The following is an 18,495-nucleotide window of genomic DNA, read 5'->3' as shown; positions in this document are numbered from 1 at the left end:
TTTCACAAAGCATCTCTGGCAAAGCTGATGCAAGACGCACATACTCCAAACAAAAACAATAGGTGTCTATTGATTATCGAAGCTGTTTCTTGTGGATCTGTGTATCCTTGAACAAGTTTATCTTTGCACATACTTTTATTAGATCTTTCAGCGCTTACCACAACACTGGTCATGGTCGGAAAATTTGTTATTACTTCTGCCTTCTCCATTGTGTATGTCTATACTGCGGAGCTCTACCCAACTGTGGTCAGAAACATGGGCGTCGGAGTGAGCACCATGGCCTCCAGAACCGGCAGCATCATCTCTCCATATTTTGTTTACCTCGGTAAGATAACAGAGTTAAATTTTACTCTACATTTGGAAAGTTGCAGGCTTTGTCAATAAACATGGCACAATAGTCTATAGCGTGACATATAGATTAAATTGAATATTCTCCCTTATAGTTTAGTTTTGTTTACTTCAGTTTACTTTAGTTTAGTATAGTTTATTGTCACGTGTACTGAGGTACAGTGAAACGCTTTGCAGTCACGTGCTGTCCAGTCAGCAGAAAGTCTTTTCATCCTTACATGTTGTGTACATGGACTTCAGTAAGGCGTTTGACAAGGTTCCGCATGGTAGGCTGTTCTGGAAGGTTAGATCGCATGGGATCCAATGAGAAATAGCTGAAAGGATAGCAAATTGGCTTCATGGAAGGAAGCAGAGGGTGATGGTGGAAGGTTGCTTCTCAGACTGGTGGCCTGTTACAAGTGGTGTGCCTCAGGGTTCAGTGCTGGGCCCATTACTGTTTGTCATCTACATTAATGTAGATGGGGTGGTAGAGAACATACAGGGCAAGATTAACAAGTTTGCTGATGATACAAAAGTTAGTGGTTTTGCAGATACTGAAGATGGTTGTGAAAGATTGCAGCAGGATCTGGATCGATTGGCCAGGTGGGTGGAGGAATGGTTGATGGAATTTAATACAGAAAAGTTTGAGGTGTTGCATTTTGGGATGTCGAACAAGGACAGGACCGACACTAAATGGTCGGGCCCCTGGGTAGTGTTGTAGAGCAGAGGGATCTAGGAGTACAGGTGCATGGTTCCTTGAAGGTCGAGTCGTAGGGAGATATGGGGGTCAAACAGGCTTTTGGCACTTTGGCCTTCATCAGTCAGAGTATTGAGTATAGAAGTTGGGTGGTCATGTTGCAGTTGCATAAGACGTTGGTGAGACTGCATTTAGAATATTGTGTTCAGTTCTGGGCACCATGTTATAGGAAAGATATTGTCCAGCTTGAAAGGGTTCGGAAAAGATCTACGAGGATGTTGCCAGGACTAGAGGGTGTGAGCTATAGGGAGAGGTTGAGTAGGCTGGGTCTCTATTCCTTGGAGCGCAGGAGGATGAAGGGAGATCATAGAGGTATACAAAATCATGAGAGGAATTGATCAGGTAGATGCACAGAGTCCTCTGCCCAGAGTAGGGGAATCGATGACCAGAGGACATAGGTTCAAGGTGAAGGGGAAAAGATTTAATAGGAATCCGAGGGGTAACGTTTTCACACAAAGGGTGGTGGGTGTATGGAACAAGCTGCCAGAGGAGGTAGTTGAGGCTGGGACTATACCATCGTTTAAGAAACTATTTGACAGGTACATGGATGGGACAGGTTTGGAGGGATATGAACCAAGCGCAGGCAAGTGGGACTCGTGTAGCTGGGACATTGTTGGCCGATGTGGGTGAGTTGGGCCGAAGGGCCTGTTTCCGCACTGTATCACTCTGACTCTATTACAATCAAGCCGTACAGATACAAGATGAAGGGGATGTAGGATAGAGCTAGTGTAGAGGGTGATCGCTGGTCATTGGGCACTCAGTGGGCCGAAGGGCCTGTTTCCGTAAAGGCTATCCATTGCTTTCGCTATTTGATACGTTTGAATGAGGTGTCCCCTCACCCTTCTAAACTCCAGCAAGGCCCAGTGCCGTCAAACACTCATCATATGTCAACTCACTCATTCCTGGGATCATTCTTGGAAACCTCCTCCGGACCCTCTCCAGCGCCGGCACATCCTTCCTCAGAAAGGTATGGTGGGGAGTCTGCATGTGTGGCGTTCCCTCCCCTCCCTCCTACAAAGCCTTTATCTTCGTGATGATAGAAGTTGTGAGTCTAACAACATCTACTTGCAACGTTACAAACTTTGTGGTGTCTATCTTCACAGGAGCATATAATGAACTTCTGCCCTTCATTTTAATGGGAGGTTTAACAATCCTGTCAGCAGTTCTAGTCTTGTTTCTGCCTGAAACAATCAATAATTCTCTTCTGGAAACCATTGACCAGATGCAGGACATCAAGTGGTAAGTATGTAGTTGATTTTCTTATCGTTTCCATATGTTCCTCTTTTCTGGGGGACCCTTCTATTGTTTTCAACATATTCCAAATACTTTTATGTGGACAAAAAAATAGTTTTTATGGACAGGTTCTACGATTGTAAACTTGGTTGGATATGTAATTTGAGAACTGTGGGCAGAATAAACCACCAACACTGGACACATTATCAAGCTAATCCATGTTCATGTGCATGCATACTCCAGCGGTCTTAGTTTAGATATACAGCATGGAAACAGGCCCTTCAGCCCACCTTGTCCATGCTGACCATCATTCATCAATTCACACTAGTTCCATGTTATCCCACTTTCTCATCTACTCCCTACACATGAGTGGCACCGTACAGATGCCACTGAACCTGCAAACCCGCATGTCTTTGAGATGTGAAAGGAAATCAGAGCACCCGGTGGAAACTCGCGCAGTCACAGGGAAAACGTGCAAACTCTACACAGGCAGCACTGAAGGTCAGGGTCGAAATCTAGGTTTCTGGCGCGATGAGGTAGCAACTCAACAGCTGTGCCACTATGCTACCCTTAACCTACTTTATTTCAGTATGACGAAGGGTCCCAACCCTGGAATGCTACCTGTTCCTTTTCTCCAGCGATGCTGCCTGACCAGCTGAGTTACTCCAGCATTTTGCATCCTTCCTTTCTTTCAGTTAAGTCTTTCACTTCATTTCAGTCCCTCACTTTATTTCAGTCTTTATTTCTATTTTGTTTTCTCTCGTATGTATTTTGTTGGAATAAACTGTGCTAATTTGCCGTGGTAATGAGTGAAGAATTCAAACTAACTGAATGCGGATGCTCTAAGTTTGAAGTGCAAGCAAAATGATAAATTACTCTGTAGGCCAGGCAGCATCAGTGGAAAGCAAAAGAGTAATGTTTCAAATTGAAGATCCTTTGTCAAAATTGGAAAAGTGGGGAAAGAAATAACTTTTAACTTGCAGAGAGGGTGGGGGGTGGGGAAGGAAGATAACTAATAAGGAGAATTGGCGAGTGTCTCAAATTATTAAAAAATTAAGTTCTAGAAGCAGAATTAGGCAATTTGGTCCATCAAGTCTACTCCATCACTAAATCATGGCTGATCTATCTCTCCCTCTCAAACCCATTCTCCTGCCTTCTCCCCATAACCCCTGACACCCTTCAACAATCTGTCAATCACCTGCTTAAAAATATCCATTGACGTGGCCTCCAACACCTTCTGTGGCAATGAATTCCACAGATTCACCACCCTCTGACGAGAAATTCCTCCTGAAATTCTTTCTAATTGGGCGTCCATTTATTCTGAGGCTACGACCTCTGGTCCTAGACTGCCCCACTAGTGGAAACATTCTCTCCACGTCCACTCTATCCAGGCCTTTCACTGTTCGATAAGTTTCATTGCGTTCCAGGTCATCCTTTTAACTCCGTGTACAAGCCCCGTGCCGTCAAATGTCAGTATATTTTGCGTTTTTTTAAATTTTTCGATGGTGACAAGCCTTCGATGAGAAAGTGGGATAACATGGAACTAGTGTGAATTTAAAGCCACCACCATTCAGAACTTCAGCAAAAACATTTTTGGGGGTCGATTTGGATGGCATGAACCTCACTTCCTTCATTGAACTTTAGTGTTCCTTCATCCACAATGCACAGATACAGGATGAACGGAATAAAGTTTAATGCAAGATAAAGTCCATAAAATCCGATTAAGGAAAGTACGAGGGTCTCCAATGAGCTCGACGGTAGGTGAGGATCGCTCTCTAGTTGGTGAGAGGACAGTTCAGTCGCCTGATAACAGCTGGGAAGAAATGGTCCCTGAACTGGAGGTGTGTGTTTTCACACTTCTGTACCTCTTGCCTGATGGGAGAGTGGAGAAGAGGGAGTGACCGGGGTGAGACTGGTCCTTGATTATGCTGCTGGCCTTGCTGAGGCAGCGTGAAGTGTAGATGGAGTCAATAGAAGGGAGGTTGGTTTGCGTGATGGTCTGGGCTGCGTCCACAATTCTCTGAAACTTGTTAGGAATGCTTGTTAATGTTTGCTCCTGTTAATGGTTTTACTCCTTTCAATGGCTTCCTTTTGGTTGCAGCTTCAAATTTAGAACTCCTTGCAGCAATCAAGACCGTTCTGTTCAAAATGAAATGGGTGAAAAATCTGATGGTCATTAAGAAGCAACAGATTGGACTTGACTGCGGCCGTAATACTGTAATGTAGGAGAAATTGCAAGCATCTTTTTTGGGGATGCGTCACAGAGTAACATTATCTCAAGTCACAATATGTCCAGCAATACAACTACAGTACTCAGGGACCACTGTAAAAGACTAGTACATAGAAACATAGAAAATAGGTGCAGGAGGAGGCTGATCGTCCCATATCAATAACCCGTGCCTGCCTTCTCCCCATATCCCTTGACTCCACTAGCCTCTAGAGCTCTATCTAACTCTCTCTTAAATCCATCCAGTGATTTGGCCTCCACTGCCCTCTGTGGCAGGGAATTCCATAATTTCACAACTCTCTGGGTGAAAAAGTTTTTCTCACCTCAGTCTTAAATTACCTCCTCTTTATTCTAAGACTGTGACCCCTGGTTCTGGACTCGCCCAACATTGGGAACATTTTTCCTGCATCTAGCTTGTCCAGTCCTTTTATAATTTTATATGTTTCTATAAGAGCCCCCCTCATCCTTCTAAACTGCCTCAATCACAAGGATGTCCTTCCTGAAATTAGGAGACCAAAACTGTACACAATACTCCAGATGTGGTCTCACCAGAGTCCTATACAACTGCAGAAGAACCTCTTTACTCCTATACTGAAATCCTTTTGTTATGAAGGCCAACATTCCATTAGCTTTCTTCACTGCCTGCTGTACCTGCATGCCAACTTTCAGTGACCGGTGTACAAGGACACCCAGGTCTCGCTGTACCTCCCCCTTACCTAACCTAACCCCATTGAGATAATAATCTGCCCCCTTGTTTTTGCCGCCAAAGTGGATAACCTCACATTTATCTATATTATACTGCATCTGCCACACATCTGCCCACTCACTCAATCTGTCCAGGTCACCCTGCAACCTCCTAACATCCTCTTCACAGTTCACACTGCCACCCAGCTTTGTGTCATCCGCAAACTTGCTAGTGTTGCTCCTAATTTCCTCTTCCAAATCATTAATATATATGGTAAACAGTTGCGGCCCCAACACCGAGCCTTGCGGCACTCCGCTCGTCACTGCCTGCCATTCTGAAAAGGACCCGTTCACTCCTACTCTTTGCTTCCGGTCTGCCAACCAATTTTCTATCCATGTCAACACCCTACCCCCAATACCATGTGCTCTAATTTTAGTCACCAGTCTACCATGCGGGACCTTATCAAAAGCTTTCTGAAAGTCTAGATATACTACATCCACTGGTACCCCTTCATCCATTTTACTGGTCACATCCTCAAAAAATTCCAGAAGATTAGTCAAGCATGATTTCCCTTTCATAAATCCATGTTGACTTGGACTAATCCTTTTTACTGCTATCCAAATGCCCCATTATTACCTCTTTAATAATTGACTCCAGCATCTTTCCCACCACCGAATTCAGGCTAACTGGTCTGTAATTCCCCGTTTTCTCTCTCGCTCCTTTCTTGAAAAGTGGGATAACATTAGCTATCCTCCAATCCACAGGAACTGATCCTGAATCTATTGAACATTATAAAATTATCACCAATGCGTCCACTATTTCTAGAGCCACCTCCCTGCGGACCCTGGGATGCAGACCATCAGGCCCGGGGGATTTATCATCCTTCAGTCCCATTAGCCGACCCAATACTATTTCTCGCCTAATGAAAATTTCTTTCAGTTCCTCTATCCCCTTAGATCCTCTGTCCTCCAGTACATCTGGGAGATTGTTTGTGTCTTCCTTAGTGAAGACAGATCAGAAGTACCTATTCAATTCTTCTGCCATTTTCTTGTTGCCCATAATAATTTCACCCGTGTCTGCCTTCAAGGGACCCACATTTGACTTTGCTACTCTTTTTCCCTTAACATATCTAAAGAAGCTTTTACTGTCATTCTTTATATTCCTGGCCAGCTTCCCCTCGTACTTCATCTTTTCAGCCCGTATTGCCCGTTTCCTTCTGTTGTCCTATGAAAGTTTCCCAATCCTCTGGCTTCCGGCTACTCTTTGCTGTGTTATACATCTTTTCTTTTAGTTTTATTCTATCCCTAACTTCTCTTGTCAGCCACGGTTGCCTCCTACTCCCCTTTGAATCTTTCTTCCTTTTTGGAATGAAATGATCCTGCGTCTCCCAGATTATGCCCAGAAATTCCTGCCATTGCTGTTCCACCGTCATTCCTTCTAGGATCCCTTTCCAGTCTACTTTGGCCAGCTCCCCTCTCATGCCTTCATAGTCCCCTTTGTTCAACTGCATCACTGCCACGTCCGATTTAACGTTCTCCTTCTTAAATTGCAGATTAAAACTAATCATATTATGATCACTACCTCCAAGCGGTTCCTTTACCTCGAGTTCTCTTATCATATCTGGTTCATTGGACAACATTAAATCCAGAATTGCCTTTTCTCTGGTCGGCTCCATTACAAGCTGCTCTAAGAATCCATCTCGGAGGCATTCTACAAACTCTCATTCTTGGGGTCCTGAACCAACCTGATTTTCCCAGTCTACCTGCATATTGAAATCCCCCATCACCACAGTGGCATTACCTTTGTTACATGCCAGTTTTAACTCCTGCTGCAACTTACACCCTACATCTTTTTGGGGGTCTGTAAATAACACCAATTAGTGTCTTCTTGCCTTTACAATTCCTCAACTCAATCCACAGTGACTCTACCTCGTCAGTCCCTATGTCTTCCCTCGCAAGGGACTGAATTCCGTCCTCACCAGCAGAGCTATCCCCCCTCCTCTGCCCACCCGCCTGTCCTTTCTATAGGATGTATAACCCTGTATATTAAATTCCCAGGCCTGATCCTCCTGCAGCCACGTCTCAGTAATCCCCACAATGTCATATCTACCAACCTCTAACTGAGCCTCAAGTTCATCTACTTTACTTCTTATACTTTGCGCATTCATATACAATACTTTTAATTCCTTACGCATCTCACCTTTCACATCGATCCCTATTACACTTGGCCATACTCTCCTATCCCTTTGTGAGCTTCCTTTCCCGTTAATTCTGGGGTCATTAACCATCCCTTTACTCTCTTTCCCTTTAACTCCATCCTCGACTATCCCATTTGACACCCCACCCCCCTTATTCAGTTTAAAACCACCCGTGTAGCAGTGGCAAACCTGCCTGCCAGAATGCTGGTCACCCACCTGCTAAGATGCAAACCGTTTTGTACAGTTCCCCCTTACTCAGGGACCACTGTAAAAGACTTATACGAGATACATTCATCGCTCTACAAGAGGAGCTTCATCTATTTTTTGCAATCTGAACGTAAAAACTCTACAATTTCACCAATGAACATTGAGTACGTCAGTCACTCCAACTGAGTTGATATGACTGATTGCAAAACAACCACAATCATCGTTTTGTGTGACGCCAATAGTGTGTTTATCCTTGGTTTCCATTGACTACAGTTTTACCAGTTTCTTGGTTTCTTACTCAGTAAAATGTAGTTGAGATTTCATCTTTGCCTTCATTCTGCACCAGCTTTTTTTGTCCATGTTTGAGAGAAACCATTCCCCAGCTACTCTTCTGAGATACAAAACTGTACATTTAAAAGCTCTGGATATCAGAGTTTAGAGATTGGAGATGCGGCGTAGGAACAGGCCCTTTGGCCCAACATGTCCTCGCCGACTATCTATCACCCGTACACTAGTTTTATGTCATACAAACCAGGGGCAATTTTACAGAAGCCAATTAACCTACAAACCTGCACATCTTTGGAATGTGGGAGGAGACCCGAGTTTAATCCTGACTGTTTGTAGGTGCTGTTTGTACGGAGTTTTATGTTCTCCCTGTGACTGCGTGCTCCGGTTTCCTCCCACACTCCAAAGACGTACAGGTTTGTAGGTTAATTGGATTCGGTAAAAATGTTGAACTGTCCCTAGCATGAAGGATAGTGCTAGTGTGCGGGGATTGCTAGTCGGCATGGACTCGATGGGCCAAAGGACCTGTATCTGCGCTGTATCTCGAAACAAAGTAAACGAAAGGTCCTAACCAAACCAACATTTGTCCATTCTCTGCAGGTTGACCCACTGAGTTACTCCAACACTCGGTATTTTCTTGTGTCTCCTTCTTGATATTGATTAGTTTGATTTCCGCTGTTATTGATGGTATTTAGTTTTGCTGCACTTTATTCACTTCAGCAAGATACTTTTGCTTAATATTTCTTCCTTGGTAGAACAAATATTTTTTTATGTGTAAGTTATGAAGCTCTAATTCAGAGTTATAAATGAATATTTTAAATGGCTATAATAATGAGTAATCATTGAATAACAAACTTAAACATTTTATTCATATTCTTAATCAATTATCAATAGCGTTCAATGGAAAATTAAAATGGAATTTGTGAAAGATTGCAGAATGATGTTAATGCTGTCCATTGATTCATAAGAAGAATAAATGTTAGCCATGGATGGCATATTAAAATGCAAGCGTTGAATTGCTTTTTTTTTCTATTTACACATTTTTGTATTTGCATTATAGATTTCACTAGACTAAGTGGGACCTGTTGGGTCCCATGTTCACACAGGAGGACTGGTCCCCCAACGCAATATTCCACCTCTCCACCAATTCCAATATTGGTGGCCAGTGGGGGGGAGGGGGGGGGCTTTCTGGAGCCCTAGTATCAAAGGTATCAAAGGTATTTTATTAGTCACATTCACATACACCCAGGTGTAGTGAAGTGAAATGCTTTTTGCCATTTTGCAGCACACAAAAAAGAATACAGACATAACACCAATGAGAGTCTTAAACACATAGAACATCCCCCCACAATGGCTCCCACCATGAGGGAAGGCACAAAGTCCAGTCCCCATCCCACCCATAGTCGGGCCCATTGAGGCCTCCACAGTTGCCTCTACGGAGGCCCGATGTTCCAGGCCGTTCTCGCCGGGTGATGTTGCTCCGGCGTCGGGTGAGTCCTCTCAGTGGTCTGGGAACCCTGGAACGGCCGCTTCCGCACTGGAAGCCGTGGCTTCCGAAGCCAACAAGGCCGCACCGGTTGGAGCTCCACAACTGGCGATCTCATCTAGAGATCCCAGGCTCCCGATGTTAAGTTCAGTGCCGCCGCCCGCAGCTGGTCGCTCCACAGTCCCGCAGCTCCGCGATGTTTTACCCGGCGGTCTCAGCTCACCGGAGCTCCAGCGCGGCGACCCAGGCAAGGCGTCGCCCGCTCCGCGATAGCGCTCCAGCGCTGTGCCGCCGCCGAAGCAGATGTTCTGGGCGGTCCCCGACAGGAAACGCCGCTCCAGGCCCGCTGGTAGGCCGCGAGGACGGGTCGAAGCTGCAGCCCGGAGAAAAGCCGCCTCTCCGACCAGGTAGGGACCCTGAAAGGTAGTATGGGTGTTGTGGGCCGAAGGGACTAGTTTCCAGAGGGCTAGTATGAACATTGTGGGCCGAATGGATTCATGGGCTGGCAGCTCAGTCACACAGGCCTGGTAAGCTGGCACCTCAGTCACACAGGCCTGGTGGGCTGGAAGCTCAGTCACTCAGGCCTGGTGGGCTGGCAGCTCAGTCACTCAGGCCTGGTGGGCTGGCACCTCTGTCACTCGGGCCTGGTGTGCTGGCAGCTCAGTCACTCAAGGCTGGTGGGCTAGCAGCTCAGTCATTCAGATCTGGTGGGCTAGCAGCTCAGTCACTCAGGCCTGGTGGGCTGGCAGCTCAGTCACTCAGGCCTGGTGGGCTGGCAGCTCAGTCACTCAGGCCTGGTGGGCTGGCAGCTCAGTCAGGCCTGGTGGGCTGGCAGCTCAGTCATTCAGATCTGGTGGGCTGGCAGCTCAGTCACTCAGGCCTGGTGGGCTGGCAGCTCAGTCACTCAAGGCTGGTGGGCTAGAAGCTCAGTCAGGCCTGGTGGGCTGGCAGCTCAGTCACACAGGGCTGGTGTGCTAGCAGCTCAGAAACTGCCAGATGTTCTGCCAAAAACAGGTGAGAGACTCTGTGAGAGAGAAGGGGGAGAGAGTGGAGAATCAATTTTAGACATTTTTCATCTTTTTCTGCAATCACAGCAATGAAGGAGGAAAGTCTATCCTGGCCTGGATCTCACAGGGAGCCAACGAAGGGAGGGAGATAAATACTGGGATGAGGTTTCATACTTGCAGGGGGAATATTTGCAGGGGCCGAAAGGGCACTTAAAAAAAAATCTGAGTGAAATCTCAGTGAAAGGCACTTTTACTGGACTTTTCCTGTCCTGGCAGGGGCATTTCGGGCCAAAATGCTCCTCCTGAGCAAATACGGGCATTTTGAGCAAATGGGACTGGTTTCACGGCTAAAAGGGGCCTTGTGGGCCAAAATTAGTGGTTTCAGGCAGGCCAAACAGCTCCATTTCATTTCCATTTCAATTTCAAGTACAGGGCAGGCCAAACAACGAATTTCATTTTCAATTCATTTCGATTTCCATAGCAGATTCAAGCACAGGGCAGGCCAAAAAACTAATTACATTTTCATTTCATTTCCATTTCCATTGCAGTTTCCAGCACAGGGCAGGCCAAACAGCTCATTGCATTTTCATTTCATTTCCATTTCCATTTCATTTCCATTTCCATTGCAGTTTCCAGCAGAGGGCAGGCCAAACAGCTCATTGCACTTTCATTTCATTTCCATTTCCATTGCCGTTTCCAGCATAGGGCAGGCCAAACAGCTCATTGCATTTTCATTTCATTTCCATTTCCATTGCAGTTTGTAGCACGGGGCAGGCCAAACAGCTCATTACATTTTCATTTCCATTTCCATTGCAGTTTCCAGCACAGGGTAGGCCCAACAGCTCATTGCATTTTCATTTCATTTCCATTGCAGTTAGGAGCATGGGGTAGGCCAAACAGCTCCTTGCATTTTCAATTAATTTCCATTTCCATTGCAGTTTCACGCACAGGGCAGGCCAAACAACATTGCATTTTCTTTAAGGGCTAACAAATCATTTATTGCAAGTACATTGCAGACTCACAGTTCAGTTGATTCACAGCTTAGAATCACAGTTTTGGCCTCTCCTTCCTGATCTTCCAGAGTGACTGACTCATTTCAAGGCATCCAGGGTTTTATAGTTCTGCCCCCCCCCAGAAGGGGTGTTACCTTCATCGTGGTGATTGACAGACGAGTGGACCAATCAGCTGATCCCAAGATTTTTTAAACACTCATAACTTTTTTATTTTCCATCGATCGGAAAAATCCTCGGGGCTCCCTCAGCGGAGGAGGACTGTGAGTAAGATGGCCAAAAGTTATAGCGATAAAGGGTAGCGTTTTTTTCTAAAATCATTATGCTGCGCAGACAGGAAGTGGTCAAGGTGATACTTTTAGTTATATAGAAGTCATGGAGTTATCCAGCATAGAATGAGGTCTTTGGCTCATTAAATCAATGTGGACCATTGTACTGACCAGCACTAATCCCAATTACCCACACTGTGACAATCTGCAGCCTTCTAATCCTTACTGATTCAAAAACTTGTCCAAATGCTGTGATATTCATATTAAGTTCCTTCATTAACTCCTCAGCATTCCTTGCCACCCGGAGGTCCTAAGCTTGCCTTCCTTACTTCTTGCTGGCACAGAAACCTGTTGTCCCTCAACTCTCACTATTTCCTTTCCAAAAGACTCCCATTTATTGTAGAGGAAGGAACTGCAGATGCTGGATTAAGCCTAAGTTCGACACAAAAAGCTGGAGTAACTCAACAGGTCAGGCGGCAACTCTGGAGAAAAGGAATAGGTGACATTTCGGGTCAAGACCCTTCTTCAGTTTGAAGAAGAAGGGCCTCAACCCGAAACGTCACGTATTTCTTTTCTCCGAAGATCCTGCCTGACCCGCTGAATTACTCGAGCTTTCTGTGTTCATCTTCCCATTTATTGTACGTTTTACCTGAACGCAACTGTTCCCAATCTATTTTCACTAGCCCTGTATATTATTGAAATTGGCTCTCCCTCAATTAAGGACAGCAACTTGCAAACCACCCTTATCCCCCTCCATAATTGTCTTACGATCATAGAATCATAGTCAAACATCAAGGAGACAGGGCCTTCAACGTTACTTCTCCATGTCAAACAGGATACCATCAAAGCTAGTCCCATTTGCCCGTGTTTTGGTCCATACCTCTCTAAACCTTTCCTAACCATGTACTTGTCCAAGTGTCTTTTAAATGCTCTTATTGTACCTGCCTCAACCACCTGTTCTGGCAGCTCGTTCTACTTACAAATTTGCGTACAACGCCATCGTTGTGAGCTGGATTTCAAATAATGATGAGACAGGAGTACAGGAAGAAGATTGAGAACCTTGTGACAAGGTGTCACGACAACAACCTTTCTCTCAATGTCAGCAAGATAAAGGAGATTGAGATCGACTTCAGGAAGCAAAGTGATATCCAGAGGAAACCTCCATTGTCACAGGAAGAACGTGCAAACTCCACACAGACCGCACCCAAGGTCAGGATCGAACCCAGGTCTCTGGCATTGTGAGGCAGCAGCTCTACTGCTTTGCCACTGTGCCGCCCCTGAATAAAATAAACGAAGAGAGAGCCTGGATGTGTTGATGGGAGAGGAAAAGTCAGAGGGGTTGTGGGTTACTTGAAACTAGAAAATGCCGTGTTTATACCATTGGGTTGCAGGCTACACAATGGGACCCTTGCACTAGATCGTTCACAAGACCTGCTGGATCTCCCAGTTGCTAAACACTTTAACTCCCAATTCCCATATTGGCCTTTCTATTCTGGACCTCCTCCATTGCCATTGTAAAGCCACACACAAACTTAAGAACAACACTGCATCTTACACTTGGGTAGTTTACAACCTAACAGTATGAACATTGAATTCTCCAATTCTCAGCTCCCCCCTTTTACCCTCACTTTCTTTCTTGGGCCACATGTCCAGTCTACATTTGTCTCATTATCCTGCATCCCCCTTCCCCCCCCTTCTTTTATTCCACACCTATACCCCTCCCCCTTGCTTTACATTTCACTTCTCTCTCTCTTTATAGCCATACAGTCATTGTCATAGAGTCTTACAATGTGGAAACTGGCCCTCCGGCCCAACTTGCCCACACCGGCCAACATGTCCCATCTACACCAGTCCCACCTGCCTGCATTTGGCCCAAAGATCTCTAAACCTGAACTATCCACTCACGAATTTCCCCCCTGCAACATACAATCTCAAGCAGAGGATTAATCATGTATTGTCTCAATCATGTACTGTGTTAATCCGTGTGCGGACTCGGCGCCGACAGACAAGAAGCCGGTCGAAGCCAAAGAACAGAAAAGAAACGAGGCCGAAACGTCAATGAACCGAAAGAGTCCAAAGATGAAACGCCTATTAACTGAAAGGATGGGACGCCTAAATGCAACCTAACCGAAAAGGCAGGACGCCTAAACGCCTACGAACCAATAGGTTGCGTTGCCTAAAAACAAACTTACCGAATGGCCGCTCTGTCAAAACGCCACCTACCCGAAAGGCGGTGGCGCCTACAAACCAAAGGACCGACTGCCGCTCAACAGAACAGTCCAATAACGGACTTGTCGTTGCCGGGGGGCGGGACATGCCAGCGATTGGACCAGACCCCCGCGTCAATCACATCACTGTGAAGGCATGAACATTGTCACAAACCTCCGCTCCACCCGACCCGCAGCCCGCGGAGGGTGGCCGTGGGAGAGTGGGGGCTGTCCCGAGCGGGGGCTGTCCTCTCTCCCATCTCTCTCTCACCCCTTCTCTACCCATTCAGGTTGGGGCCCGATGGCGGTGCATCGCGGTCAGTGACTGTGGGATGCTCCCGCGGGTGGAGATGGAGGAGAGAGAGAAGGGGGAGAGAAGGAGGGGGGGGGGGCGGGGGAGAGAGAGAGAGAAGGAGCATAGGGAGGGGAATGGTATCCGTTATTTCTGATTGTCCGCTATAGCCGAGAAATGATTATCGTTGTATAAGTGGTAGACACAAAATACTGCAGTTGTTGGTTAGAGTCATAGAGTGTGGAAACAGGCCCTTTGGTCCAACTTGCCCACACCGGCCATGTCCCATCCACACTAGTTCCACCTGCCTGCATTTGGCCCATATCCCTCTAAACCCGTCCTATCCATGTACCTGTCTAAGTGTTCCTTAAACATAGTGATCGTACCTGCCTCAAGTACTTCCTCCAGCGGCTCGTTCCGTGCACCCTTGTTAATGCAGCTCGTTCCAGAGCCCGGGCCGCGGGGGGACAAATCAGACCCGCTGATTGACACAGAAGCCTCGATGAGGTCGAGATCGGCCGCATCACCCAGCCTAGGTGCCACATTTTAGTGTTAGAAGCCCTATTACCCCCTGTGGAAGCTGCAGTATGACAAAGGTTAAGCTAGCTGTACAGCACAAGGTTAAGGTAGCTGTACAGCACAATGTGGAAGCTGCAGTATGACAAAGGTGAAGATAGCTCTACAGCACAACAACCTTTAGATAGTTGATGCACATCGATGTTCCTGATAGGTATTAATTGAACTACCACAACTGTTTGGAATTGGTATTCCTTGACGCACACAACTAGGTTCTTTATATCGAAAATTAAATAAAGGATTAAATAGCATGTAGTTTTAGTTGTATTTGTGTTGTTGCATTGGTATTAGTGTTTTGAAACATTGTAATTGATGATAAGAAATTAGAAATGCTGCACAATCTCAAGGGTCAAAATCTGTATAAAAATGTGACCGTTCGTGTAGAATTTCAGAGTAGTACAGCAATTGGGCCTCTGCTGCTCTCCTTGTGCACAATTAAATAAAGTGTGTTTGGAAATCGAATCCAAGTTGTCAGAGTCCAGTTGATCATCACCAACATCCCCGTGACCATGTGGGTTTTCTCTGGGTGTTCCGGTTGCCCCCCACACTCTGAATATGTACAGGTTTATAGGTTACCTGGCTTTGATAACATTGTAAATTGTACCCGTGGTGTATAAGATAGTGTTAGTTAGCAGGGATCGCTGATCAGTGCAGACTCGGTGGGAAGAAGTGGGTGATGTTTCGGGTGGAGACCCCTCTTCAGACTTCTTCACCCATTCCTTATCTCCAGAGATGCTGCCTGCCCAACTGAGTTACTCCAGCATTTTTGTCCATCTCTGTATGGAACTGCAGGAGATGGGCAAGGTCCCCAATGAGTATTTCTCCTCTGTTTTCACCCTGGAGAAAGACATGAAGACTGGGGAACTTGGAACGGTGAGTGGAGATCTTCTTGAGGACAGTCAGTATTACTGTCAAAGAGGTGCTGAATGTTGTAAGGCATATGAAGATAGACAAATCTCCTGGGCCTGACCAAATATATCAAACCACATTGTGGGAAGCTAGAGAAGAAATTGCAGGTGCCCAGGCTGAGATACGTAAACCATCATTAAATATAGGTGAGGTGCCGGAAGACTGGAGGATGGCAAATGTTTTACTTCAGCTTAGCAAGGGCTGCAAAGAAAAGCCCCATAACTATAGACCAATGAGCCTAACATCTGTGGTGGGCAAATTACTGGAGAGTTATCTGAGGGATAAGATATTGAAAAAGTTACTTTTATAACAACAGGTTCGCTTCTTAATACACAGACAAATCACAAACGTTTGGTAGACCAGTTCAAACTTTACTTATTATCGGCCGATGGAAGGGTGGGAGAACTCTAGTCAAGTGAGCAATACAGACACTTCACTGTCCTCATCCACTTCCTCAAACAACAGAATTACATCGTATTATATAGTGTTCAAGAAGGAACTGCAGATGCTGGAAAATCGAGGGTACACAAAAAAGCTGGAGAAACTCAGCGGGTGCAGCAGCATCTATGGAGCAAAAGAAATAGGCAACGTTTCGGGCCGAAACCCTTCTTCAGACTGTCGTATTACGTAGTGTTTTTTTGCCACCTTAGCACATTCCACAAACATTAGTCATGGTCAGAGGTACAGGAAAATAAAGGTTTCTACACAATGCATCACATCAAAGGCATTTTGTCACATGGTACAAGATATTTTACATATTCAAGACATTGGCCATTTGTTAATACCCCTTAGATCAATCCAGTTTCCTCTCTCGTCACTTCCTCCCTCACAGACATCGGACATTTGGTGCAAGGCATTTTACATATTAAAGACATCAGCCATTTGTCATTGCCCCTTAGTGAGATCAATCTAGCTTCTTCTCTGCTTCCTCTCTCATCACTTGGTAGACAAATGTTATAGTATTCATCATCTCAATACACAGCAACCTGAGGCAAACCTAAACTTGCCTTTCTGTATTAATCTACTGGAGAGAAGCCTAATTTGATACTAAATATAAGCTGTAAACTAGCCCAGGAACCAATTTCAGATTCAGATTCAGATTCAACTTTATTGTCATTGTGCAGAGTACAGTACAGAGACAACGAAATGCAGTTAGCATCTCCCTAGAAGAGCGACATAAATATGAGCAATAAATAAATCTGTTTACGTGCAAACAGTCATAGTATTTTTTTCCTGTTGATGTTCCCCTGGTCATGTTCATAAGTGACTGGAGCAGAATTAGGCTATTTGGCCCATCAAGTCCACTCTGCCATTCAATAATGGCTGATCTATTTTCCCCACTTAACCCAATTCTCCCGCCTTCTCTCTGTAACCACTGACACCCGAACTAATCCCAGTCTGTGCATTTGACCTCACCAGTCTCCGCTCCTGAGTCCAGCACTTTGTGCTTCCCATTCATTTCCCACTCAGGAGGTCCGATTGCATTTCTCCAGGGCCCCAGTGAGACCACACCTGGACTATTGTGTGCAGTTTTGTTCTCCTAATTTTACGAAGGCCATTATTGCTATTAAGGGAGTGCAATGTTGAAAAAATAGAGTGACTGGGCTTGTATGCACTGGAAATAGAAGGATGAGAGGATTCTTATAGAAACATATACAATTATTAAGGGATTGGGTAGATGCAGGAAAAATGTACCCAATATCGAGGGAGTCCAGAACCAAGGGTCACAGTTTATGAATAAGGGGTAGGCCATTTATAACTGAGATGAGGAAAAACGTTTTCACCCAGAGAGTTGTGAATCTGTGGAATTCTCTGCCACAGAAGGCAGTAGAGGTCAATTCACTGGATGTTTTCAAGAGAGTCAGATATAGCTCTTGGGAGAAAGCAGGAACATGGTACTGATTCTGGATTGTGGCTGAACAAGGTACCGATTCTGGCCCTTGTGGCTAAAGGGATCAGGGGTATGGAGAAAAGGCAGGTACAGGATACTGAGTTGGATGATCGGCCATGATCATCAGGAGGAGGAGCCATCTTGGTGAACGGCTGCTAGCCAGCAGCCGTCCGTTTTAAATCCGTTTTAAATCCGTTTTTTTTATAGTTTTTACTGAGTCCTGTTTTTTGTTTGTAGGGGATATGGTCTTTTTAATGTGGGGGGTAGGTGTAAACCTAATTTCTAGGTCCCTACCTGGTCGGTGTGGCAGCTTCTTCTCCGGGCTGCCCGTCGATCCGTCCTCGTGGCCTACCTGCGGGCTTGGAGCGCCGTTTCCTGGCGGGAACCGCCCAGCACCTCGGCCTCGGCGGCGGCACAGCATTGGAGCGCTGGAGCGGAGCGGAGCGGGCGATGCCTTGCCTGGGTCGCCGCGCTGGAGCGACGCGCTGGAGCTCTGGCGAGCTGGACCGCCGAGAGCAATAACTCCGGGCTGCGGGCTGCGGAGAGGCGGCGCCGACTTTGTCATCTGGAGCCTGGGAGCTCCAAACCGGCGCGGCCTTGTCGGCTTCGGCAGCTGCGGGCTCCAACCAGAAAGCGGCCGTTCCAAGTGGCCCAGCCGCCGAAAGGACTCTCCCGACGCCGGGGCAAGACCACCCGGTGAGAACGGCCAGGGACATCGGGCCTCCGTAGAGGCAATTGCGGTGGCCTCAATAGGCCTGACTTTGGGGTGAACATGGGGTGGGGACTGGACATTGTGCCTTCCCCCATAGTGCTATCCACTGTGGGGGGATGATTTTTTTTGTCTAACTGTAGTCTTGTAGGTCTGTGTCCAAGATGGCTGCCGTGAAGGGAGAGTGGACGCTGGCACGAATTGGTTGCCGCTGCTCTCTC

At 46.2% G+C, this 18,495-nt stretch overlaps 1 protein-coding gene across 1 annotated transcript in view; it reads left to right on the top strand.

Annotated features, from left to right (window-relative positions):
- LOC116978250 (solute carrier family 22 member 5-like) overlaps positions 1-4,661 on the top strand; it is a 50,581-nt gene extending 45,920 nt beyond the window's left edge. The window contains exons 8-10 of the mRNA XM_033029251.1: positions 143-325; positions 2,188-2,323; positions 4,419-4,661. Of these exons, the coding sequence (XP_032885142.1) occupies positions 143-325; positions 2,188-2,323; positions 4,419-4,497 (398 nt within the window). The 3' untranslated portion in view covers positions 4,498-4,661. The remainder of the gene's footprint in view (positions 1-142; positions 326-2,187; positions 2,324-4,418) is intronic.
- Positions 4,662-18,495: the final 13,834 nt, after the last annotated feature.

The sequence above is a fragment of the Amblyraja radiata genome, chromosome 11 (assembly GCF_010909765.2).
Source record: "Amblyraja radiata isolate CabotCenter1 chromosome 11, sAmbRad1.1.pri, whole genome shotgun sequence".
Lineage (NCBI taxonomy): Eukaryota > Metazoa > Chordata > Chondrichthyes > Rajiformes > Rajidae > Amblyraja > Amblyraja radiata.
The sequence above is the reverse complement of the archived record's forward strand: the minus strand, read 5'-3'. Positions and strand labels throughout refer to the sequence as shown.